This window comes from Selaginella moellendorffii, unplaced genomic scaffold (genome assembly GCF_000143415.4).
Source record: "Selaginella moellendorffii unplaced genomic scaffold, v1.0 SELMOscaffold_20, whole genome shotgun sequence".
In the NCBI taxonomy this organism is placed as follows: Eukaryota; Viridiplantae; Streptophyta; class Lycopodiopsida; order Selaginellales; family Selaginellaceae; genus Selaginella; species Selaginella moellendorffii.
The window spans coordinates 2,030,841-2,056,208 of NW_003314281.1; the positions used below are offsets into that span (position 1 = coordinate 2,030,841).

Genomic DNA, 25,368 nt, shown 5'->3' on the forward strand with positions numbered 1-25,368 from the left:
AACAATGTTTACACACAAGCAAAGCAAGCACAAGAAAAACTATTTACTTGAATCCACCACACTCGTATAGACACACAAGTAATTTTAGATGGGAGCTACCTTGCTAAAGAGACGCAAGATTCCAAACGTGACAAGCATTGCCATCCATCCTCCCAGCACGACCCTTGCAATCGACTTTGGCAGCGGGCTCCCGCCCATCCACGCCCCAATCGCCCCGAAAATGAAGAGCCCAGCGCTGGTTGACACCGCCAATGCGATCATCCGGAGCTTGAATCCCTCCACAAACGCCCCGGCAAGCAGGGGAATCATCCCCCCGGAGGAAAACGCGGTTGCGGACGCGAGCGCTGCCTGGATAGGATTGGCGAGATCATCCACATCGATCCCGAGCTCCTCCCGCGCGTGGATTTTCACGGGATCCTCCCGCGAGAGCTCCTCGGCGACCTGGCGCGCCAATCCATAGTGTAGCCCCCGCGTGACGTAGATCTGCGTGAGTTCCTCCAGCTCCTTGGCCACGGCCTCGGGGCCCGACTGGAATTCCTTGCGCTCTTTCTCGATGTCGCTCAATTCGGTGTCGCGCTGCGAGGAGACGGAGACGTACTCACCGATCGCCATGCTGCAAGCGCCCGCGACGAGGACCGCGATGCCGGCAAGCACCGCGGCGCCATTGCGAGCTCCGGTCATGGCGATCATGGATGAGGCGGTGGAGACGAGGCCATCGTTGGCGCCCAGGACGAGAGCTCGCAGCCATGGCGCGCGGTGGGAGTAGTGGAAGTGGCCATTGGGGTGGAGGGGATCGACACCGGGATCGACTTGCGGCGAGCGTGCTGGAGTTCGAATCGGGTGGCGGAATGGAGATGGGGAGTACCTTGGCGTGTGGAAGACTCCCGGGGAGAAGTGTGGCGATGCGCTCTCTGGATCGTTTCTGCTGCGGAATGGCGACGTGATGAGCTCGGATTTTGGCACGGAATTGTCCACCTTGTGGAGATTGCGATGCTCCATCTTCATGGTAGGATTGACGAGAAAAGAGAGAATGGCTTCGAAGATTTGCAAAATTTTTTGCAAAGAATGAGTGGGAGATTGGACTGGAAGAGATTTACGTGTTTATAAAGCAAGCCATGGGTGGAAGGAGAAATGACTATATGGTGTAGCTAAGTTCTAGTATAGCGCAGGCGTTTTCCAGGGAAGAGTGATTTCCAGCACGAGCACTACACAAAGCGAATAAGCTGCCGCAAGAATAGTTCATCTAGTTTGTAGCAGTGAAATTGGAGGGAAATTTTTGTAATGTATACCCCCCATTCCGGGGTTTGGCATATGCCTGTTTGGAAAATTTAGGGTTCTAGGTACTCTTCCCCAGCTATGGAGACGATAGTGGACGATCTCGGCGCTAGCGATTCTGGTGGCACCGATGCCGGGACCGCAGGGTCGATCAGCTCCTCCTCGCCGCTGGGAGCGGTGTTTGCGTTCTGGAAAGGTACTGTGCTGTGTGATTTCGTTGCGAGGAATCCCGCATTTTGCTTGTGGATGCGCCAGATTTCGATCTGGAGAAGGAGAAAGCGAAGCTGGACGAGCAGGGTATTAAGATCGGGGAGAATCAGGACTCGAGCTTGAAGAACAGGCGGAAGCTTGCCGAGAGCACGAGAGGTGAGCTTTGTTTGGGGATTTTAGAGCGCGGGAGATCTGTGGTTTGCCTTGCTTTACAGAATTTAAGAAGGCTGAAAACGAGGAGAAGATCAAGCAAATTCCTGGGCTGCTCAAGGGATACCAGGAAGAGGTTGACAATCTAACCAAGCGTGCCAAGTATGGCGAGACTTCGTTCCTCAGCATATATCAAAAGCTTTTTGAAGCTCCTGATCCAGCTCCTCTACTCGAGCATGCTACTGTAAGTGTTTTTTTTTCCTTTTGCGTTTATGTCTAATGAAACAAGGCGATTTTTATCCGCGATTTAGACGTCGACGGCAAGAGTTTCGGAGCTGGAGTCGGAGAACAGGAAAATGCGGCAAGAGCTGGAAGAGTTTAGGACTGAAGCTGCTCATTTAAAGAACCAACAAGCCACATTGCGCAGGCTAGAGGAAAGGAACAGGCAGCTTGAGCTACAAGTGAGTCACTAACGTTTATAACGGCTTCTTATTATCTTGTGGAATCATTTTCAGATGGAAGAAAAGGTAAAGGAGCTTGTGGAAATGAAACAGCGCAATCTGGCCGAGGAGAACCAGAAGATTCTTGAAGTTCTCAAGGAAAGGTATGGTATTGGCGACGTAGTTTCTAGTATCTGACTCTATATGCATCACTTGCAGAGAAAGCTCTCTTCAGGAACAGTTACGGGCTGCGCACGATAGCGTGCAAAGTATGCAGCGGTTGCACGAGTTTGGACAGAGCCAGTTGTTTGAGCTCCGAGCACAATCTGGTTCGTGAGTTTTTCTACCTTGCCTATGCTGAATCTCTTGGTGTTTGCAGAGGAAGAGCGTGCAGCAAAACAAGCGGAACTTACTCTCTTAAGTGACGAGGTTGAAAGAGCTCAAAGCCGCTTATTAAGTCTTGAGCGAGAGAAGGTATGCCCACAGCGTTTATAACCCCACCTACAGTTAACTTAATACTTATTAGGATCATTTACGTTCTCAATTGCAAGCTGCTGGTAGCCAAGAAGAGGAACTCAAAACAAGGTGCTAGCCCTCTAGTCGATGCAAGCTTCATCTGTTTTATGATATGCTTATTTGAGCAGGCAAGACATGGACACGAGTAACACGTTGGAAGCTTCTTTGGACGCAAAGGAAAAGATCATCTCCGAGCTGCATGCGGAACTTCGTAATTTGGAATCTGCACTTTCAAATCAGAAGAATGAACACATTGCAGAGATCAGAAAGCTAAATGCCTACATTCATGATAAGGTACCTGTTAAACTATGTCGTCATGGTTTATTTACGTGTGTTGCACTGGCAGGAAAACACGCTGCAAAATTTGCAAAAGGAACTTGCAGAGAGACCTACATCTAAACAGTTGGATGATCTTAGGAAGCAAGTGAAAATACTTCAGGTATTTGTTTAGTCTTCTGCACGTGAAACTTAAATGAGTCACATTTGTTAGGCGGTTGGATACAATTTAATCGAAACGGAAGACTGGGATGCTGCAGCGCAAGGACAAGAGATAAGTAAACTTGAAAGCTTACTATTGGACAAAAACCGGAAGCTGGAGCATGAACTTACACAAATCAAGGCATGTTCTCTGGATTGCAACTTGTTGACTTTTCCTTCTGACGATGTTTAACTAGGTACAACTTTCTGAAAGGAAAACTGCACAAGATACCGCTGAAGGAAAAAGCAAAGAGTTAGAGGCGGAGGTTGAACGGCAACGAAGGCTTATTTCAAAACTTGAAGAAGACATATTAAAGGTCTGACGTGCAAAGCATAAGCTCCTGATATTTTCTTTTTCTTTCAGGGTTACAATTCCACTGACAGAAGGGCGAACAAGATAGATGACTGGGACTTATCAGACTCAGGAATTACCGATCTTATTGAGGTAATGAGCTTTTAGTCCTCTGCCGCTGTCGCTTTTATTCATTTGTATACGGACAGCATGGGCACAACAGTCAAGCAGCGGGAAACCAGTTTCAAGAACCAAACTCCATGCTGGAAGTAATCTGTAGCCAGCGTGATCGTTTCCGCCAAAGGCTAAGAGAATCAGAAGAGGTAGTTGTAATAGTATCATCTTAGTGTCCTTTACCATTTCTTTTGCAGGAGCTAAGACAAACAAGGGATAAAAACGCTGTCCTTTTAACAGAATTAAACAAGTGCAAGGCGGACAACTTAAAGCTGTATGAGAAAATACGTTATATTCAAGACTATACGAAGGAACGTCCTCTTTCTAGAGGAACCAAGAAGGTTTTCCATAATTTTTTACTCTTTTTTTGTCTAATGTTTACACGTAATTCAGAAAATCGATGATCTGGAAGGTGGCATGGTCTCAGATATTGAATCGAAGTACAAGAAAATTTACGAAGATGACATAAACCCTTTCGCTGCGTTTTCAAGAAAGGTAGCTATTCCATACTTAACATCTATTGTTGCTGATGTCTTGATTTGGAAAGGAAAAAGAACGGAAGTACAAAGACCTGGGGATTAGAGACAAAATTACGCTTTTAAGCGGACGCTTCTTGCTCGGAAATAAGTAAGTCATCTGCGCTGAAACATTTTCCATTCATCCCCTTCTTCAGATACGCCCGGACGTTTGTTTTCTTCTATTCTATCGGACTGCACTTGCTTGTTTTTGCAAGTCTATACAAGTTTTCATCAGTCAGCTATCACAAGTAAGCGGTTCAAAATGTATATCTAATCTAACTGTCATTCTCTGGTTTGTAGTGTTACCAAAGATGCAAGCTTTAGAACCGAAATGTTAAAGAACGCATCACAATTGTCCTCCCCAGATAACCCCCTACAGTAGTAGACTTCTCGGTTTGTAAATAACGGGTAAGTGTTTGCAGTCTTAAAAGTCAACTTACTAATACTTGCCTTTCAATCTACAACTCAGTTCTTCCAAATCTTGACGATGTTCTCCTGCTTCGATAGCAAGCCAAAGGTGCCTCAAAGCTAAGTGTCTGAATTAGTTCGACATACTTATGTTTTTTTTTTCCTTTTTGTTCAGCATATTAAGTACTGCCGTATGCTATACTCTAGAGAGCTCATTTGTGTCAGAAGAGGCCGCAATGAGCTCCGAATCTCCGAAGTCGGTCGATGGTGTCAAGAGCCGCATTGCTCCATATGGCCTGTGGTTGCTGATTGCGCTTGTGGCTACGAATCTCTTGACGCTCTACACTTTTGCTATTCATCCGGCAAGCGGATCTGAGCTGTTCTACTCGGGAAGCAGAGATACTAGTCATTCAGTCGCGAAGCTCAACGAGGCACTGGACAATCTCGAGGTAACCCAGAGAGAACTTCTTCGAGTGAAGCAGGAGTTGAGTGAGTCCTTATCTCTCCTGGACGCACTGTCCAGAGGCAAAGCAGCAGGGGACAGGCCTAGAGATGGAGATGACTGCCAGTGCTTTATATCCAAAAAAGACGACTTTCCACGAGCAGATGAGTTTCAGAAGCTGGTCACTCCACAAATGCTCCCTCTGGGATTTAGCTCGCAGCTCAAGACCGACGCTCTTACGTCTCCAGTCGGGCACGCCTGCCTGATGCACAAGGAAGATCTGGAAGAGTACATGCAGTACAAAGCTGGGGAGCTTTGCCCCGACGACGAATCTCTCACTCAGAAGCTGCTAACAGGTGGCTGTGAGCCTCTTCCTCGAAGGAGATGCTTCGCTAGATTGCCTGCCGGCTACAAGGAGCCCTTCCCTGTGCCAAAGTCGTTTTGGACTTCTCCACCCGACGAGAACATCATCTGGACCGCCTACACTTGCAAGAGCTTCGAGTGCCTCAATGCCAGGAAGAAAAAGCGTATTTTCGCCGACTGCCTCGACTGCTTCGATCTTGAAGGCAGGGAATCCGAGCGCTGGGCTGGAAGTGCTACTGCTGGTGGTGGCCTGGATCTCTCGATCGAAGAGGTGCTATCGTTCAAGCCCGGGGGCTCCATCCGGATCGGTCTGGACATTGGCGGGGGCAGCGGCACGTTTGCAGTGAGGATGCGAGAGCACAACGTGACCATCGTCACCACGACGCTCAACTTCGACGGGCCTTTCAACAGCTTCATCGCTCTTCGAGGCGTGATCCCGCTCTACCTCACGGTCTCGCAGCGCTTCCCCTTCTTCGACAACACTCTAGACATCGTCCACTCGATGCACGTCCTCAGCAACTGGATCCCGCTGGGGATGCTCGACTTCATACTGTTCGACATCGATCGGATCCTCAGGCCCGGGGGGATCCTCTGGCTGGATCACTTCTTTTGCATCGAGAACCAGCTCAACGAGGTTTACATCCCCATGATCGAGAGGCTGGGCTACAAGAAGCTGCGGTGGACCGTGGGGAAGAAGCTGGATCGTGGGCCGGAGCTCATGGAGAGATATCTTACTGCCGTGTTGGAGAAGCCATTTACCAGGTAGAAAAAAAATGCTAGATGCTATCTGTCACCGAGTGTGCACGATGTGATTTGAAAGCCAGACAGTTTTGAAACGTCCAGACAAGCTTTTCGTTAAAGTCAAGAGGTCTCCAACTTCAGTATTGTCAGGACAATTGGATTAAAAACTTCTGTGATATATGAGAATTTACTAAGAAAATTATTATGAATTAAAAGTTTTAAATCTTTAAAATATTAGAAAATTTTAAAGCAAAAGAGAGTGTCAGCATCAAGAATTTCTTTTGTTACTTAATCCTTATATCACTTTGCTGATGTGATTGGCAGACCATAGGGTGACTTCATTTAGACAGCGTGATAGCCACTTAAGTATATATGCAATGCCAATCGTTGATAAATGATGTAGCTATAAGAACATCCTTGGAGAAACCAAGAACGATAAATTTACCGTAGCCTTTGCGGCCTAATTTTTCTTGCACCTTCAATGCATGACACACAAATGGTCTCATGAACAAAAGCAATCCCGGAAAGGAAGTGAGACAGTAGAAAAGAACGCATCTCTTTCAGAACAGACGTGAGAAATATCACAGCAGAGAATTGCAGAAGCTCCAGTATGTCTCAGAATTGGATAACAGCATCAGCATTTGGAAGCTAGAGCAGAAATCCAAGGAATTAATTCAAACAATGTAGATAAAAGAAGATTAAGGAGCTCGCTCCAGTATTACCAGGTAATGCAATGCATCAGGAGGTAAACGAGGCAATTACGAAGCACATGAGGAACATAGAGGACTGCCGCAGGGAATATCATCTTGCAAATAAATTTCTTCCACCACAATCAAGATCACCTTGGATTGCCTCTTGAACTTGCAAGGAATCTGCCTGAGCACCAAGGCATTTAGGATGATAATAAATCGTGGTGGCACACAACAGCCCACTGACGTGGTTTCTCCAAATTTAACTATATGGAACACCCCAGTGATATAAATAGGACTTCCAATATGAAAAAACTATATAAATTACATTATCTAGTTTGGCATATAGTTTTATCGTATGAGGTTTGAAATAATTTTTTAATGATTTTTATAATAGTGCTTTATCTGGATTTAGATATATATTTTTTATATAGTTTATGTATTAGTGTGACAAATACTTTTTAGTATAGTGTCTTACTTTGTTTTTTCATCAAATGCTATATGATTTTTCATATGATAAATATCTAGGATTTTATTTAGTTTTTGAAAAATAAATACATATGTGTTTAAGATATAGTTAATTATATAGTCAATTATTAAATTCAATATGTCGTTTAGAAAAATAATTTTCTTTAATTTTACATATATTTATGATTTGATTTAGCTATATAGTTTTTACATGCTTCCATTTATCTCATAAAATATTTCAATGTTTTGAATAATTAACATACTCTCATTTCAAGTATTTATCACCTATATTCCTATCACCAAATGCCCAACATTTAAAGCATGTCTAGCAAGATACTTTAAATTTTCTTATATTTTTGTTTTTATTTCGCAAGGTAGTTGGTAGAACTTGTCTTTCATCTTGTAAAACTATTTAATATTGTGAAGGGTAACTTCCTTTTCAATGAGTAGCTTGAGGATTCCTTTTAAAATATTTATGTCCAAATTTTTAAATTTGGCCTCACACAAGAACCAAATTAATCATACATATTACTTGCTTAAATGAAAATTAAAATACCTATTTCATCTTTTATAAAGTGTTTGGGCTTGTTTATAGAGGCTTCAAAGTTACCATTCTTTGTTTTCATTCTTCTACAATAAAAATTAGCTTAGAACATATTTAAATATGTTAGAAAATCTTTATTCACCTCATCTTATGCTACAAAGGTAGGTTGTTGAGGCTTTTGAATGACACTAGCCTTAGTATTAACATCACTTTCTAGAGCTTTGAATTTATAGAGAAACTATATAGTAAAATATTTAAAACCATACAATAATCTACCTTTAGAAGGGCTTTCAACAATGGGGAGAACATTCTTTCATGCTCTGAAATTTAGCTCAAAACATGAACTTTTTGCCCTAGAATATGGGGTAGAAGGGGAATATACCCCTGTGCTCATGCCCCTTAAAAGTGGAATATTCCAGGGAATCTCACTTAAAGCTCTAAGCCATCTCCTAACAGGTGACTATAAGGAAATATACTTGCTCTATCACGCATGAAAACCCATGGCCAAAGTGTTGGTGTAGACTCCAAAATGATGCCTTCTATTGGCAATTGCTGTGAGGAAAATAAACCAAAGAAAAGAGAAAAAGAACAAAGAGAGTGTGGAGTTCTAGATCAAGGGGAAATCACATGGGAAAACTTAACAAAAGAACTAGACACTAAAACAAAAGGAGACAAAAGTGGAGAAAAGAAAAATGAAAATAAAATAAATAAAAGAAAAAAAAACAAAGGAAAAAAATAAACAGAAGGTGGAAACATAAAATTAAGTCGAAAAACCACTTACCTAGACTCTAACTTAAAGCCTCTTCACCTCTGAAAAGTGCCTCAAACATAACTCAATTACTCTCAAAGTTCCAAAGGAATGAAGTAATGTAAGTGAATATGTTACCTGAGAATAGTCACTTTAAGAATGATGGAAGACAATAGCCTAGCAAATGAATGGTAGAATATAGTGATGACTAATTTTAATAGAGTGATTATGGAGGGGATCTGGCAACTTGTGAATATGGTCAAAATGGTTAGCAGTATGTGTGCTTGTCGCAGAAGAAGGAAATGCTCACAGTCTTTGAGGGCATCTACTACTAGAGGAATGTGGTATTGGGTAAAATGTTTGCCCAAAGTCATGCCTAGTCTCTTGTGTGCATCAAGTCCAAATGGCTCTCAAAAATCAATTGTTAAGTGTCTTGGATTTGCCTGTACTTGTGCATTGAGATAATCTTTGTTATATCTTGAGTTTGGCACTTTAGATTTTGCTGCTCCTGGTGTGTCTACTAGGGATCTCTAAAATCATGTGTAAATGGTGAGAAAAGTGAAGAAATGTGGACTAGGCAATTGTAGTGAGTGGTAAATTTTGGTGTAGCAAGTAGAAGAATGAATATATTGTGACTGTGAGTGATAAAGAGTGATGTTGATGATAGATGGAGTGAAATCATATGAAGAAAACTTAGGAACCGTGAGTAGCAAACCATGAAATGGATAAGCTCTCAAACAAGAAGAGTTGATGCAGCCTCAAGGTGAAAGCCCAGGCTCATGTTTGCTCCACTTATAGGATCACGTCCTAGAAGAGAGAAGAAAAGAGGTGAAAGAAAAGAAAAAGAAAGAAAAAACAAGGGATAAAAAGAATAATAGAAAAGAAGTCATTGCAAAGATGTGTCCATGAAGCTTCAAACTGTTGTATGTAGTATGGAAGGAAGTGTCTCTAAAGTAGTGAATTCAATCCAAAGCACTCATAAGAATCTAGTAGGTAAATGAAGTGTTGGTGGCTATAAAGATGCCATGATCACTGTGGGTGATGCCACCACTAGTATCTTATGGCTGAAGAGGTCCAATATGACATCCCAAGGCTGGAAAAGCTTTGGAAAAGAGCTGGGTTGGTGGTGGAGAAAAAGTGCAACTCTCACCACTTTTGGTTGATAGATAATTTGCAAGTTTTTGGCCTGTATGCACCTCATCCATTTATTGTATTAGAGTGTTGTGGACTATGATAGAGGGTTAAAGAAGGTGTAGAGAAAAAGTCATAGCTGAAAATAGCCTCTAAGTCATTACAAATGTGTTCTCATCATTGCTTATAAGGTCACACAATAAAGTCTATGTGCTTTGTAGACTTTTCTGTAAAGGCACAATTAGTACAACATCACAAAATGTTGGGTCAATCTCAAGTGAAGTGGCCTCATCTAGTGGCCAAGGCTGCATCTCTACCTCATTTGGATGGGCTTTGTTCTCCACAAGCTTAGAAGCTATTGTTTTTACTTGAAAACTCATGTGAAGTTTGCTCTTGTTAATAGAGTTGTGTGGAATCTCTGAGCTAAGAAAAATTGGATTTAACACTTCTAGTTGTGTGAGAAAGTATTGTAAAGTGTCCTCTTGTGTCCTTGTAATAGGATTTGTCTCAAGAAAGTCATTCTCCACAAAAATTGTGTTCTCCTCCAAGTTAGGCATTTATGGAATCTCAAGAATCTTGTTTGAATATTTTGCTTCCTTGATCTTGAGTGAGTATGGTGATGTGGAGTAGATAGAGGAGAAGGCAAGGGACAAGGTTGTCCAGTCTGTATGCAAAAAATTGATCATATTGCATCATAAAGACTAAAATTCCATTATTATGTTGGCAATTGACAAAGAAGCAATATATTGTTGTGGAGAGTGTCAAGACCCTTGACAAGATCAAGATTGGAAAATGCAAAAAGACAAAGAGAAAAGCTAGTGGAAACAAAGAAGAGGCCTTAGACTGGCGTTGATTCAGATTGTGGAGAAATGGAACAAGGCTAACCTATATATACTATAGGTTGATGAAGCTCCACCACTCTTGGATCGAGGACGGCCTAAATATAGCTGAGGTCGAGGAGGCACCACATCATCATCAGGAATGTGGCTCGAGACTTAGGAATCGGGAAGTGTCTCGAGAGTCAGGAATAGAAAAGTGTCTCGAGAATCAGGAATAGGGAAGTGTCTCAAGAGTCAGGAATGTGGTCTGTAGGTCAGGAATCCGGCGAGAGTCAGGAATGTGGCAAGAATTGGGGGATTCCTGACAGCACCCCCTCCTCAAGAACGAGTGGAACGAGGATGTGAACAAGAACGAAGAGGAGGATGAGATGAGCGGCGAGGGATGGGAGATGGAGAAAAAGAATGAGGACTGGGACGAGAAGGATAGTGGCGGTGGAAGTCCTGAACAAGGTCAAGAGAATGAAGCAGGTTGTCTGCAGGTTCCCAAGTGCATTCCTCAGGTCCGTAACCCTTCCAGTCCACCAGATAGTAGAGTTTAGACCGTGAAATCTTGGAATCAAGGATGTCCTGAACCTCGTACTCAGACCCATCCTCGAGCTGCACTGGTGGAGGCGGAGGAATGACCCAATTTGGAATAGGATTGGGAATATAAGGCTCAAGGAGAGAGGAGTGAAAAACGGGGTGAATTTGATATGAGGAGGGAAGTGCAAGGCGATAAGTGACAGGATTAATGATGGCAGAGATAGGGAAAGGACCAAGGCGTTTGAAATCGAGTTTTGGACAGGGCCTGGTGGTGGAGATATTTCGCCTGAGGAGCCAGACTTTATCCCCGATATTGTAAGGGGGACAATCCTGACGATGGACATTGGCAAATGTTTTATGAAATTCCTGAGCACGATGGAGGTGGAAGGAGATGGAGTTGTGGATTTCCTGGAGGTTGGAGATAAATGCCTCAGAGCAGGGATTTGAACGAGAGGATTTAGATGGAGAAGGAAGTGAGAGATTGAATCGAGGATTTCGGCCAGAGTTCGCAAAGAAGGGGGAAACTCGAAGAGAGGAGTGAACAGAGTTGTTATAGGAGAACTCAGCAAGGGGAAGGATATCGAACCAGTTATCCTGATGATAGTTGATGAAGCACCTCAAGAATTGTTCCAACGTCTGAATCGTTCGCTTGGACTGCCCATCAGTTTGAGGATGATATGCCGAAGAGAGGTTGGCCTTCACTCCAAGCAGCTGCAAAAACTGTTGCCAGAAATGAGAGATGAACTGAGGCCCCCGATCCGAAACCACATCTGTAGGAATCCCATGAAGTCGGAAAATTTCCCTGAATACCAGTTTTGCCATGTCCTCGCCCGAAAACTCCTTGGTACATGGCAAGAAGTGCGCCATCTTTGTGAAGCGATCCACCATGACTAAAATGCTGTTGAAGCCTCCAGAACTCGGAAGATCACTCAAGAAATCCATGGAGATGGATTCCCAAGGACCTAAAGGGACCGGAAGGGAACGAAGCAAACCTGAAGGAAGGTGGCGAGGTACCTTATTCCGGGCACAAGTGTCACAGGAGGTAACAAAAGCTTTGATGTAGTCGTCCATGTGAGGCCACCAAAAGTCCCGTGCAACTAGCTCATAGGTTTTCGCAATGCCGAAGTGACCAGCAGTTGGGCTATCGTGGCACGCCATCAGGACCAACCTTCGAGCATCACCTTCAGGAATGTAAAGCTGCTCCCCACGGTACAATAAGCCATCTAAGAACTCAAACTCGTCAAATCGCCGGCAGTCAGGAGTCACTGGGTGTCCAGCCTGAAGATGGGGGAAAATGTCGCTAGCGAGATCATCGGATTGAAAATCGTTTCTGATTGCATCCATCAAGGAGGAGTCCTGAGGGGCTAGGGAAATTGCCATAACTTGAAGCCGATCAGGACCGAGGATAACTTGATCCTGTTGATCGAAGGCAGGATTACCAGGCCTGAGACTGAGATAGGAGCGCCTTGAAAGAGCATTAGGAAGGCCTTGAAACTTTCCAGGTCTGTACTTGATAACAAAGTCAAACCGACTCAAGAATTGTGCTCACCTTGCTTGATGACGGCTTAAAACTCGGGAAGTGGCAAAGTACTCGAGATTTTTGTGATCCATCCAGACTGTTGTTTGATGGCTCGCCCCCTCCAAGAAACGGCGCCACTCTCCAAAGGAATCCACGATGGCAAGGAGCTCCTTGTCATGGATTTCGTAATTGATCTCCGCAAGCTGGAATTTCCGAGAATGGAAAGTGACCAGATGAAGTTCGTGATCCGCTCCGAGTTGAGACAGCACAGCAACAATGGCAAAGTCGGAGGCGTCAGCCTCGATGAAGAAAGGTTGTGAGGAATCAGCATGGATCAAGACAGGAGCAGAACTGAAGGCCGCCTTGAGTGTGTCGAAGGCCTGCTGGGCAGCAGCAGACCAAGAGAAGGGAACATCCTTGCGAGTGAGATGTGTGAGAGGAAGGACAATGTTAGAGTAGTGATCAATGAATTTGCGGTAGAAGTTGGCGAAGCCAAGGAAAACCTGAACGTCCGACATTGATTGTGGAGGCTCCCATTCGAGAATAGTCTTGACTTTGGCAGGATCCATCGTGATACCCTCAGGAGTGACAATGTACCCAAGGAACTCCACAGACTGCTGATCAAAGGAACATTTCTCAAGCTTCGCGTATAGGCCGTGTTCTCGCAGCTTCGCTAGCACCTTGCGAACATGTTCGTCATGCTCCTCCTGAGTTTTTGAGTAGATGAGGATGTCATCGAGATAGACGATCACCATCTGATCAAGAAACTCCCGAAAGACGTCATTCGCCATGTGTTGGAAAACTGCTGGAGCATTTGTCAAGCCAAATGGCATGACAGTGTACTCGAAGTGGCCATAGTGGGTTCGGAATGCAGTCTTCCATTCATCACCAGGCCGGATCCGGATCAGGTTGTATGCTCCACGGAGGTCGATCTTGGTGAAGAAGCGGGCACCGCCGAGGCGTTCCAACAAGTCCAAGATCAGGGGCAGCGGATAACGGTTCCGAACAGTCACCTTGTTCAAACCTCGGTAGTCGATGACTAGCCGCAAGCTCCCATCCTTCTTCTTGACAAAGAAGACAGGCGCTCCAGCCGGGGACTGCGAATGCTGAATGTAGCCCGAGGCAAGGTTCTCATCCACGTACTCTTTGAGGGCCTTGAGCTCGGACGGGGATAACCCATAGATAGGCCCCCACGGAGGTGACGCTCCTTCCTGTAAATCAATGGGACAATCATAAGGCCGATGAATAGGCAGTACACTAGCTTTTTTCTTGTCAAACACATCCCCAAAATCATGATACTTCTTAGGAAGACTGACAGAAGAAACATGCAAAGCAAAAAGAAAAAGAGGTTCTTCATGAAGGAGTTCTTTCATAGTGATTGTGGAGATAGGAGGAGGCGTACGATTAAATGGAATGATGAGACGAGAATACGGTCCAGTGTAAGATGGAAGAGAGGAAAAAGAAGAGGGTGAAAACTTTATAGAGTCAAGAACAGAACCCCGATTTGAGTTTAGGGAACTTTTCCTGATTCGGACTCGATGAACAGCAAGGGAAGCCGTGGGAGAGATGAGCTGTAATTCCTTCCAACAAATCTGAGGCTGATGTAGTTGGAACCAAGGAAGACCGAGCACCACAGAGGAGGACTTGCTGTTGATGATGTTGAAGGCGATATCGGTGACGGTGGACCCGATGTGTACTTGAACGGGCAACGTTTCCCTAAGTCCAGAAGATGGAGACACAAAATGCCCGCTGATGCCTTCAACCCTCAAATCCCGTATGGTAGGAGAAAGAGGAACGTGATGTCGGGCAGCAAAGTCCGTGTCCATGAAGCAGGAAGTTGCACCCGAGTCCAGTAATGCCAAAGCCTTGAGTCCTGATTGTCCGGTGAAAGAAAGGAGACATGGGACACGGAAGTTGCGGGAATTGGTGGTGGCTTTGATGAAGGGTGGTGAGAAGCTTGATAAAGAAGAAAAGTGATTTTTATTCGGGGAGTCCAAACAGACAGCTCCTACTCTATTTGGACAGGGTCGTTTCCCGACTGCAATAGAGGTGGACTTTGAGGCAGAGTGAACTCGAGCAGTCGAGGAGGCTTCTTGGGACATACAGCTGCTTTGTGATTAGGATCAGCACAATAGAGGCAAAGATTATGAGATATTCGACGTTGCTTCTCAGCAGGACTCAACTTCCCTCTAATGAGTCGGGGAGTACCAGAAATATCCATTGGAACCAGAGCAGTAGGTTCAGGAGTATGCCCCGAAGACTCAAGCTGGGATTCCTGAGTCTGGGACGGAAAAACAGCGGTGCGGCGACTTTCCTGACGACGTTCAAAGAGACGATTGTCACATCGAACAGCTTTGTTGATGGCATCCGACAAGTCCTTGGGATCCTCCATGGTGAGCAACAAATCCTTGACACCGTTGTTGAGGCCGAAACGAAATTGGTCAATCAAGGCCCTCTCATCCCACTGAGTGTCCAAAGCAAGGAGTTGGAACTCTGCAGCGTAGATCGAGGTAGGACGAGACCCCTGAGAGAGACGTCTCATCTTTGTGGTAGCAGCCCGAACCCGATCCGTCTCACCAAAACATGCTTCGAGCTTCTCTTTGAACAATTGAAGATCCATCAGCTCTGGAACCACGACCCCTTTCATGCTCTTCTCCAGAAGAGGAGAAAACCATGACAAAGCTGCACCTTCAAGCAACATCCCAATCGCGCCGATTTGAGACTCGGGAGTAGGGTACCGCCAATGTTGAACTGCGAAGATCAACTCCATCTGGTTCAGGAATCTGCGAAGCTCTGAACGCTTGTTTGAAAATTTTGCCGGGAAGCTCACCTTCGGTTCAGGAACTTTGCTGGATCCTTGAGCCGAAAGTGAAGCAAGCTCTTGCTGCATGTGAAGAAGGGTCGCCTTCAGCTCGGTATTCTCAGACTGGATTTTTGCAAGGACTTCAGCAAAGAAATCAGGATGGCTTGGAGACTCCATTGGCAAGAAGAAAGGAAAAAGGGGGAATAAAAGGCAAAGGTAATCAAACAATCAAAACGAGCTAAATCAAAAAACAAAAAAACACAATCTGAATCAAACTGTCAAGACCCCTGACAAGATCAAGATTAGAAAATGCAAAAAGACAAAGAGAAAAGCTAGTGGAAACAAAGAAGAGGCCTTAGACTGGCGTTGATTCAGATTGTGGAGAAATGGAACAAGGCTAACCTATATATACTATAGGTTGATGAAGCTCCACCACTCTTGGATCGAGGACGGCCTAAATATAGCTGAGGTCGAGGAGGCGCCACATCATCATCAAGAATGTGGCTCGAGACTCAGGAATCGGGAAGTGTCTCGAGAGTCAGGAATAGGAAAGTGTCTCGAGAGTCAGGAATAGGGAAGTGTCTCGAGAGTCAGGAATGTGGTCTGCAGGTCAGGAATCCGGCGAGAGTCAGGAATGTGGCAAGAATTGGGGGATTCCTGACAGAGAGGAACTTGATGGCACTATTTTTTATTTTAACATTGCTACTGAGAGTTTATATGTTTCTTTAAGGGTATAAACTTTTTTATTGATTTTCTTGTCTCAAGTGGTGAGTTGTGTGTTCAGGAGGTTAAACCATGTAAATTTTTATTTATCTTGTGGTGTTTGAAGTATTTTATACTAGGAGGTTGTTTTCCAAGCTTTAAATACTTTTTTTTAATTTTCCCATTTTTGCCTTGATAAAAATTCCTCTTCCAATGCTTTTTTTATCCACTTTTTCTTCTTCTACAATATTTCCTCCTCATATTTCTCACTTTCTCCTTTTTTCTGATGCTTCAAACTTTTTTTTCTTCTTTAGAGGGGGTAAAAGGGATAGATAAGAGTCCAACTCCAAAGATAAAGTGAGGACAAATAGATATAGTAGTGAAGCAAAGACGAATAACATAAATTGTGGAGTGAGGACTAACATAGCAAGTTTAAACAGAATATTTAACCCTAACATAATGAGGCTGAATAAATGTAGTAGTGGAGTGAGACCTAACATAAATGACAAAGTCCTAATGGAATTGGTGCTTTAAAACTTTTCTTCGTTCAAGGAAGGGAATATAGGATATAGAGGACAATTTTGACTTCCTCTATATATAGTGTTAGATGAGGATGAAGGTTAGGAGGGTCAGTTAATATGGGTCTTGGATGTTGACCAAAGAGAAGTGTCAACTTTTGAATTTGAACTACCCAAGAAATCACCCAACCTAATATTACTCAAACTTAAGGATATTTAACCCAAGTATCCCAAAATCTTTAACCCATTGGAAGGTACATTTATATTTATGGGCACTTTCCTTTTATATTTAAAACTTTATAGATTGTCTTTCAAGTTATTTTTCTTAATTGTTTACAATCCACTACACTTTTCTACAATTTCATGCCCTTGTAAACAAAAGTTAAGAGTCATAGCTCTCCCAAGAGTGCTTTTTTGACATCTGTCCCAAATATGATTTCAAGTATCGAAATATACTTGTCAGCTAATCTTTATAGACATTTTCTCCTTACTGCCATGATGGTAAAAGATTTATACAATTGGATTCCTTTATCAATCCCTTTTGTGCTAGTGAAGGTAATTGGATATCTAGAGTGTACTTAGACTAGACAAGTATAAAGATGGAATTCCTATGTGCTATTAGCTAAGTATACTTAGCCCAGTAAGAAGTTCCCATTTTATTGTATCTTATATTGGCTAGTGATAAAAACCTTTACGTATTAAATGTAATCCCTCAATATCATTATATAGTATTGTACCACATTACCCAAGCCTATGAATTGGTTCTGTTTCGGTTCCATATATTATTTATGATAAATGTTTAGATCTACTCAAGAGGCATATCTACAAAATATAGAGAGTGTCTTGAACCCTATGGTGTTGTTCTTATGACTTAATTTACAATCTACCACCATTCCATTCCATACTTAGTAAGTTTTCATGCTTGTCCAAAGACTAACTTGTAAGACTAGGGTGAAAGCCCAAAGCATGCATTCTGTAAAGGGGGGGGGTTCCAAATGTATAGTAGGGATAATGGTTTGAAATATAAGTGATCATCTAAGATATTAGTTTAGCTTCCATTAAGTTGTGTTGCTCCTTGTTTTATGTCTGGCTTGGGTCTAAACTCAAGCTCTATGTTGCTCTAGTCGGTGGGGTACCCTTTTCTTTGCATAGGGGATATTGAGTGCATACTGGACTTTTATTTTATAGTGTAATAGGCTTAGATTTTAGCTCCAAATTCAGATGTGCTACATTTAGTACTTGGTTAGATTAGTATAAAGGTTGTGGTGGGTTTTAAATAAATAGTAAGGATAGTGGTTTGAAGCATAAGTAACCATCTGAGACATTAGTTTGGCGTTGGATTGTGTCACTCTTTGTTTTGCATTTGGCTTAGGTTTAAGCTTAAGCTCTATGTTGCTTTAGTCGATGGGGTACCCTTCTCTTTGCGTTAGACCACCGGTATGCTGAAATTGTTCTAAATATTTTCTAACATTGTTTTGCATATAGAAGCTGGATACAGGGAGTTAGTGCTCATAGAGGATATTGAGTGCATACTGGACCCTCATTTTATACCGTAATGGGCTTGGATTTTAACTCCAAATTCAGATGTGCTACATTTGGTATATGGTCAAATTACTATAAAGGTTGTGGTGGATTCTAAATGTATAATAGAGATAATGATTTGAAACATAAGTGATTATTTGAGACATTAGTTAAGCTTCTATTGGGTTATATCGCTCCTTGTTCTATGTTTAGCTTGGGTTTAAACCCAACCTCCATGTTGCTCTAGTCAGTGGGGTACCTTTTTCCTTGCGTTAGGCCACCAGTATACTAAAATTGTGTCAGACACTATCTAACACTATTTTGCATGTAAGACCTAAATATGGGGAGTTGGTGCTTATAGGGGATATTAAGTGCATACTAGACTGTCATTTGTAGCATAATAGGCAACTCAAATTCAGATGTGCTACATTTGGTATTAGAAGAATTATCTTAGCAATTCCTATCCAATTTTTTTTTTTGACTCGAGTTACATATATAGAGACCTTTTTAGTAGATCTAAAGCAACCTATATAGGATTAGTTAAATTGCACTATTCAGTAAGAACATTGTATATATGTTTAGTTATTGATAAAGGTATGTATGTAGTTGGTAAATAGCAAAAAGGAACTATGTTGATGATATTGAAACCTTTAAATAAGCAAATCAAGAGAAGGAAATTTTTATTGGAGATGCTATAGAAGAAGTAGAGGCTGAGTTATAAAAGGAAAAGCCCAATGCTGCAGCACTACAGAATACTACTTAAGACATTGAGATAAAAAATTTGTGAAAGGAAGTTCATAAATTGAATAAAGAGAATAATTAGAAGAAGAAAGAAAATAAAGCAATTAAACTAGCTAAACCTAAGTAACTAAACTCCTATTCAAGTTTTAAGGATAGTGAAGTTTTACAACTACCCCCAGTTATATGAGTTTTAAAGTTCAAACCCCTGAAACCACCCAACTTCAGAGGGATGTAGGACTATTAGGTTTTGGAAGATTGAGTTTACGATATTGAAAATTATTTTATAGCAGTAGACATGGATGATCATACAAAGATTGCATATGCCCAATCCTTTCTCAGCGATTATGCTGAAACTTGATGGTGCCTCGGTTTAATCTTGGCTTGAGACTTCATACAGAGTTGTGGTTGTTAAAGCATTATAGGGACCTTATGCACTATGTTAATGCATTTGCTCAAAAGTGCATTATAATTACAAATATAAGTGATGAAGATGCTAAAAGTTATTTCTTAAAAAGTTTAAATTTATTTTTTTGCAATGAGATTTTGAAGGTTAAGCTAAAGACATACCTGAAGTGTAAGGAGGTAGCAAAAAAAGTTGCCTTTTAATCACTCGGTCATAAAACAGTATCAGTAGCCATATATTGGTATCTCGAACAAAAATAAGAACTCTAAGAATAAACAAGGTGACTGAAAATAGAGAGTGGAAGGGAAATTCTACTCTAGAGGCTCACAGACAATGGTTAAGCTACTAGTGGTTGGTGATCACTAGTAGCTTCTTCTAATTTTGGACCCTTTGTTCCTCCTCCTAGTGGGTACAAGTAGCAATAACCTGCAAAACTTGCTTTTAGCAAAATAGGTAATGTGTGTCATTACTTTCATTATGGAGAGGCAGAACATAGGATCTTGGAATGTCCCAACAAACATAAAATAAAGTCTCACGTCAATGTTATAAGGGAAGATGGTGGTGGTGAAGCTGAAGGGGTTGAAAAATTGATTAATGTAGATTAAGAGGAAGAGAATATAAGTTACTTTCCTTAATCTTTTCTTAGAGTTAATGCAAGCATTGATTTATTGATGTATTTTGTAGGTTTGTCTATGGATATTAACTCTAAGTGATGATTGACATGGGAGGCATGCACAACGTGATATCCAAAGCCTTAGTTAAGTTATTAGGATTGAAAGTTGAGCAAATGTCACGCATACACTTCCGATTTGCACAAGGTGGGCAAGTAGCTAGGAAATTTATGAGTGATGTTCTAATAAAGATATTTAAGTGGAAAAAAAGATTGGATTTGGTAATGTTAAAGATACAAGACTTTCAAATGGTGTTTGGTATGGATTTCTTTAATAAATATATCAAAGGGATATATAGTGCTGGACAAAGTTGTATTATATTGAGGTCAAAAGGACATTTTAATATGTCTTTCCAATTGCAAAGTGCTCCTTAGGGAATTGGGATGCTAAATTCTTAATTGCAAGAGCCACTCAAAAAGTAGTTAAAAAAAGATGTCAAACCTTCTGGGTTTAAGCCATGGCAGCTAAGGGTGATGTTAACCCAGTTTAAATTAGTGATAGAGTTAATCCTATACCAAAGAAAATATTGAAGTTATTGATAAGGAATTAGGATATCTTTCTAAAGGATTTGTCATTAGAGCTACTCTCTAGTTATGAGATTGATTATCGGATTGAAATTGTTCTAGGTTTTAAACTACCTACTCAAACTCCAAGGCTTGAAGATCAAGGAGATGGTTGAACTTAAGAAGTAACTCACTGTTGTGAATGTGACTTCGGGTATCAAAAGATACTTGTCAGTCAATCCTTATGGACATTTTTTCTTTATTGCCACGACGATAGAAGGTTGGTATTACTGGTTCTCTTTATTAGTCCTTCTTGTCCAAGTGTTAGTAAACTAAATTTAGCATCTGTACTTAGCCAAACGAGCATAAGGAAGGAATTCTTAAGTGTTTATTTTGCCAAGCATACTTGGCCCGGCTTGTTAGTTCTCTTTTGCTTTGTCTTGCACTGGCTTGACAAGAACCATTGCGTATTGAGACTAGTCCCTCAATATTGCTGGATAATAGCTTACCGTGTCTACTAAACACCTTCGTTATCATGCCTTTTGTGTTAGTCTCATTTCGGTTCCAAATGCTATTTATAGAAAGTGTCTAGATTTGCTCATTTGGCATATTGTAAGCTCCTGAGTTTGGACTTCCTGGGAGGTCACCCAGCCCAGTACTATTCAAACCCAAGGACGCTTAACCCCAAGTATCCCAAGACCCTTAATCGATTGGAAAACGGGGTGCACTCTTATTCATGGGCCCTTTCCCTTTATATTTGAACCCCATGGACCGTCTCTCAAGTCGTTCTCTTTGGTTGCTTACAATCCACCACGCTTCCCTGCAAGTTCACGCCCTCGTGAATGGAAGTTGAGAGCCGCAGCTCTCTCGAGAGCCTCGCTCTCTTGACACCCTACCCCTCAGGTCGAGCCCAGCGGGAGCAAACTGGACCAGCCAGATGTCAATCAACATGTGGTGTGATTCCCCTAGCCAACCAATAGAGTCGGACCCGAGACCTCTCTGATACCAAATGTAAGCTCCTGAGTTTGGACTTCCTGGGAGGTCACCCAGCCCAGTACTATTCAAACCCAAAGATGCTTAACCCCAAGTATCCCAAGACCCTTAATCGATTGGAAAAGGGGGTGCACTCTTATTCATGGGCCCTTTCCCTTTATATTTGAACCCCATGGACCGTCTCTCAAGTCGTTCTCTTTCGTTACTTACACATATCTACAGATCGGCCTGAACACAATGGTGTTCGTTCCGTGTCCAAATTCGCAATTTAGGGATATTCCACATTTAGTAAGTTTTGAGCTTGTCCTAGATACTAACTCCTGGTATTAAGGGAGGTTTGGGGTGAAAGCCCAAAACATGTGTTCCTCAAGGGGGGGGGGGGGGGGGGGGCGGCTATGGGGGGTTCCAAATGTATAGTAGGGATAGTGGTTGGATTGCATGTTCGACCACCTGAGATATTAGTTTGGCTCCCGCTGGGCTGTGTCGCACTTTGTTCTGCGTCTGGCTTGGGTTTAAGCCCAAGCTTCACGCTACTCTAGTCGGTGGGGTACCCTCCTCCTTGTGTGAGGCCACCGTTATGCCAAAATTGTGCCAGATTCCGTCTCACACCATTTTGCATGCAAGTGTTGGATACGGGGAGTTAGAGCTCATGGGATTGTACCGAACCCTCGTTTCGTAGCGTAACAGGCTTGGCGTTCGGCTCCAAATTCATGTATGCTATATTTGGTATCAAAAGAAAGTTCTCAGCGATTCCTATCCAACTTTTGTCAGATTTTCTGACTCAAGTTGCATATGCAGAGACTTTTCTAGTAGATTCAAAGCGACCAGTGTAGGATTAGTTGGATTGCACCATTTGGTAAGAATGTTGTATGCATACTTAGTTACTGATAGAGGCACGCATGCAGCTAGTGGGATGGTGAAAAGGAACCGTATTGATGACGCTGAAACCTTTAGACGGGCGAATCGAGAGGAGGAAACTCTTGTTAGAGATGCTGCAGAAGAAGTTGAGGTTGAGGCTGAGTTGGAAGAGGAAGAGCTAGATGCTGCAACACTGTAGCATATGGCTCAGGAAGTCGAGATTGAAAATTTGTGCAGGGAGATTCGCAAATTGAAGAAGGAGAACAAAAAGAGGAAGAAAGAAGCTGAGGCTGCTAAACTAGCTAAAACTAAGCAACCGGACTCCTCTTCAAGTTCTGAGGATGATGAAGTTCTGCAACCGCCCCCGATTGCACGATTCAAAGTTCAAGCCTCCGAAACCACTCAATTTCAAAGGCATGCGGGACTATCAGGTTTTGGAAGACTAGGTTTACGATATAGAAAACTATTTTATAGCAGCAGACGTAGATGATCATACGAAAGTTGCGTGCGCACAATCCTTTCTTACCGATCATGCTAAAACTTGGTGGCACCAGGTGTGTGCTGAAAAAGGGCAGACTAGAAGTTGGACTAAGATGCGGTCTCATATCTGTAAAGAATACTTGTTGGATGATCTTGGTTTGATACTTCGCGTGGAGCTACGGCAATTAAAGCAGCGAGGGGACCTCATGCATTATGTTAATGTGTTTGCTCAGAAACGCATTATGATTGTAAATATGAGTGACGGAGTTATTTTCTTGAGGGTTTAAGTTCACTTTCTCGCAATGAGATTTTGAAGTTTAAGTTGAAGATGTATCTAGAGTGTAAGGAGGCAGCGTAGCAAATTGCCTTTAATCACTCTCTTATGAAACAATATTAACAACCGTATGCTAGTACCTCGGACAAGAATAAAAATTCTAGGAATAAATAAGGTGACTGGAAATAGAGGGTGGAAGGTAGGTTCTCCCCTAGAGGCTCACAAGCTACGGTTAACAAAGGTGGTGGTGGCTAGAGACCACCAGAAGCTTTTTTTGGTCCTAGGCCCTCTGTTCCTCCTCCTAGGAATGGGTAGTGTGGGTCATTGCTTCCATTGTGGAGAGTTGGGACATACGTCCTTGGAATGTCCCAACAAGTATAAGACAAGGTCTCATATTAATGTCATGAGGGAAGACAGTGGTGGTGAAGCTGAAGGGGTTGACAAGTTGGTCAATGCAAACTATAAGGAAGAGGAGGTGAGTTACTTTTGTTTCTTTCCTCAAGTTTTTCTCACAGTCAATTCAAACACTGATCCGTTGATGTATTGTAGCGCACCTTATCTCTCTCCCCTTAAGCTAACTAGAAAAGGGGCAATTGCTTGATGAGAGAGCCCTTAGTGGCTATTTTATCCCCATTTATCTCCCAAGGTTCCAAGGATCCATGGTGACAGTATATCCAAATCTCATCCCATGATCACATGCGCTACACTCACCCCCCCTTCAGAGATGTCAATGTCCTCATTGACTATTGACTAACAACCCCTACTGAGCCAAGGGGAACCAACACCTCCATTTCCGCACTCAATCTACCAATCCTTCCATTGTGTAGACCAGCTATTCCATGTGAGGCAACTAGTCATCCACCCGTACCACAGTCCCACAGTGGATACCTTCGTCCGTGGATACTCCACACAAGAGGAAGGACATACGCATGGATGCCCAATACATACGATTTCAAATTTAGGGGTAGGAATATACCTTGCTCAAGGGTATATTATACTTTTAAGTAGCCACTAATCAATGGGAATCGAATCCGTGCCATTTGCTCTTTGATACCAACTGTAGCGCACCTTATCTCTCTCCCCTTAAGCCAACTAAAAAAGGGGCAATTGCTTGATGAGAGAGCCCTTAGTGGCTATTTTATCCCCATTTATCTCCCAAGGTTCCAAGGATCCACGGTGACAGTATATCCAAATCTCATCCCATGATCACATACGCTACATGTATCTAGTAGGCTTTGTCCGTAAACACCGAATCCGAGTGATAATTGACACAGGAGCTACACACAGCGTGATATCCGAAGACTTAGTTAAGTTGTTAGGATTGAATGCTAAACAAATGTCACCTATGCACTTTCGGTTTGGGGAAGGTGGGCAAGTAGCTAGAAAATTTGTGAGTGATGTTCCAATAAAAATATCCAAGTGGAAAGAAAGAGTGGACTTGGTAGCGTTGAAGATACCAGATTTTCAGATGGTGTTTGGTATGGACTTCTTCAACAAATATATAAAAAGAATTTATGGTGCTGAACAAAGTCGTATCACTTTGAAGTCAGAAGGACATCCCGATGTGTCCTTCCAGTTGCAAAAGCACTCCTTAAAGGATTGGGATGCAAAGTTTCTGATTGCGAGAGCCGCTCAAAAAGCAACTAAGAAGGGATGTTGAACCTTTTGGGTTCAAGTGATGGAATCTAAGAGTGTGGGTGACTTAGTTCGAATTGGTGATGGAGTTGATCCTATACCAAAGAAGATATTGGAGTTGTTAGCGCGGAATCAAGATATCTTCTTGAAGGATTTGCCATCAGGGCTACCTCCTAGCTGTGAGGTTGATCATCAGATCGAGGTTATTCTGGGTTCTAAACCACCTACGAAATCTCTGTATCGTTTGAACATCAAGGAGATGGCTGAACTCAAGAAGCAACTCACAGAACTTCTTGATAAAAGTCATATCCGACCAAGCAAGTCACTTTATGGAGCACCATCCTTTTTATTATGAAAAATGATGGAACGATGAGGATGTGTATCGACTATTGGGCACTCAACAAGATCACGGTCAAAAACAATTATCTTTTGCCTCGCATTGATGACTTGTTTGATCAACTCTTAAAGGCTAAGTATTTTACACGACTTGATTTGCAGTCCGGGTATCATTAGATACAGGTGGCAGATCAGGATTTGGAGAAGATAGCCTTTAAGACTTGGTATGGATCTTATGAGTTCCTGATCATGCCATTTGGGTTATGCAATACTCTGGCAACATTTAGCACTATGATGGATAGAATATTCGGAGATTACTGTAAGGAACCGACTCCCCGAGATGTCGTAGGCTAAAGGATCCCCAAAAAGCTTGACCGAAATGACAAAGAGTTCATCGGATGGGACCAAGTCGAGGATCGAGTCCAAGACCGACTCTAGGACCGAGTTCGAGATAGAGTCCGGAA

The 25,368-nt window shown here is 42.6% G+C and overlaps 4 protein-coding genes across 4 annotated transcripts in view; 3 read left to right on the plus strand and 1 right to left on the minus strand.

The window, feature by feature from the left end:
• Positions 1 to 51, plus strand: part of LOC9636966 (aquaporin PIP2-7) — a 1,687-nt gene extending 1,636 nt beyond the window's left edge. Inside the window, exon 5 of the mRNA XM_002972809.2 lies at positions 20 to 51. Within this exon, the coding sequence (XP_002972855.2) occupies positions 20 to 51 (32 nt within the window). The remainder of the gene's footprint in view (positions 1 to 19) is intronic.
• Positions 52 to 69: 18 nt separating this feature from the next.
• On the minus strand, positions 70 to 1,079 carry LOC9636967 (vacuolar iron transporter homolog 2). Its single transcript, XM_024677718.1, has one exon. The coding sequence runs from the start codon at positions 1,003 to 1,005 to the stop codon at positions 85 to 87; it is 921 nt and encodes a 306-aa protein (XP_024533486.1). The 5' UTR covers positions 1,006 to 1,079; the 3' UTR covers positions 70 to 84.
• A 225-nt stretch (positions 1,080 to 1,304) lies between these two features.
• Positions 1,305 to 4,666, plus strand: LOC9637741 (protein CASP). Its single transcript, XM_024677717.1, has 20 exons — positions 1,305 to 1,471; positions 1,531 to 1,641; positions 1,701 to 1,879; positions 1,947 to 2,096; positions 2,151 to 2,239; positions 2,295 to 2,404; positions 2,455 to 2,549; positions 2,602 to 2,660; positions 2,720 to 2,885; positions 2,938 to 3,030; positions 3,082 to 3,210; positions 3,266 to 3,385; positions 3,433 to 3,513; positions 3,570 to 3,683; positions 3,732 to 3,875; positions 3,928 to 4,029; positions 4,082 to 4,161; positions 4,208 to 4,300; positions 4,353 to 4,460; positions 4,522 to 4,666. Exons 1-19 carry the CDS (start codon positions 1,357 to 1,359, stop codon positions 4,432 to 4,434), a joined length of 2,112 nt encoding a protein of 703 aa, XP_024533485.1. The 5' UTR covers positions 1,305 to 1,356; the 3' UTR covers positions 4,435 to 4,460; positions 4,522 to 4,666.
• Positions 4,667 to 4,798: 132 nt separating this feature from the next.
• LOC9636968 (probable methyltransferase PMT19) lies at positions 4,799 to 6,130 on the plus strand. The gene is made up of 2 exons (XM_002972811.2): positions 4,799 to 4,909; positions 4,984 to 6,130. The coding sequence occupies exon 2, from the start codon at positions 5,096 to 5,098 to the stop codon at positions 6,029 to 6,031; it is 936 nt and encodes a 311-aa protein (XP_002972857.2). The 5' UTR covers positions 4,799 to 4,909; positions 4,984 to 5,095; the 3' UTR covers positions 6,032 to 6,130.
• The last annotated feature ends 19,238 nt before the right edge of the window (positions 6,131 to 25,368 follow it).

What these genes read in the sequence shown, in the direction of transcription:
- LOC9636967 (XM_024677718.1), bottom strand. Translation starts at nt 1,005, where the DNA reads ATGAAGATGGAGCATCGCAATCTCCACAAGGTGGACAATTCCGTGCCA.
- LOC9637741 (XM_024677717.1), top strand. Translation starts at nt 1,357, where the DNA reads ATGGAGACGATAGTGGACGATCTCGGCGCTAGCGATTCTGGTGGCACC. An exon ending in GAATTACCGATCTTATTGAG is followed by an intron (nt 3,514 to 3,569) that starts GTAATGAGCTTT and finishes GTATACGGACAG; the next exon opens with CATGGGCACAACAGTCAAGC. An exon ending in GGCTAAGAGAATCAGAAGAG is followed by an intron (nt 3,684 to 3,731) that starts GTAGTTGTAATA and finishes TTTCTTTTGCAG; the next exon opens with GAGCTAAGACAAACAAGGGA.
- LOC9636968 (XM_002972811.2), top strand. Translation starts at nt 5,096, where the DNA reads ATGCTCCCTCTGGGATTTAGCTCGCAGCTCAAGACCGACGCTCTTACG.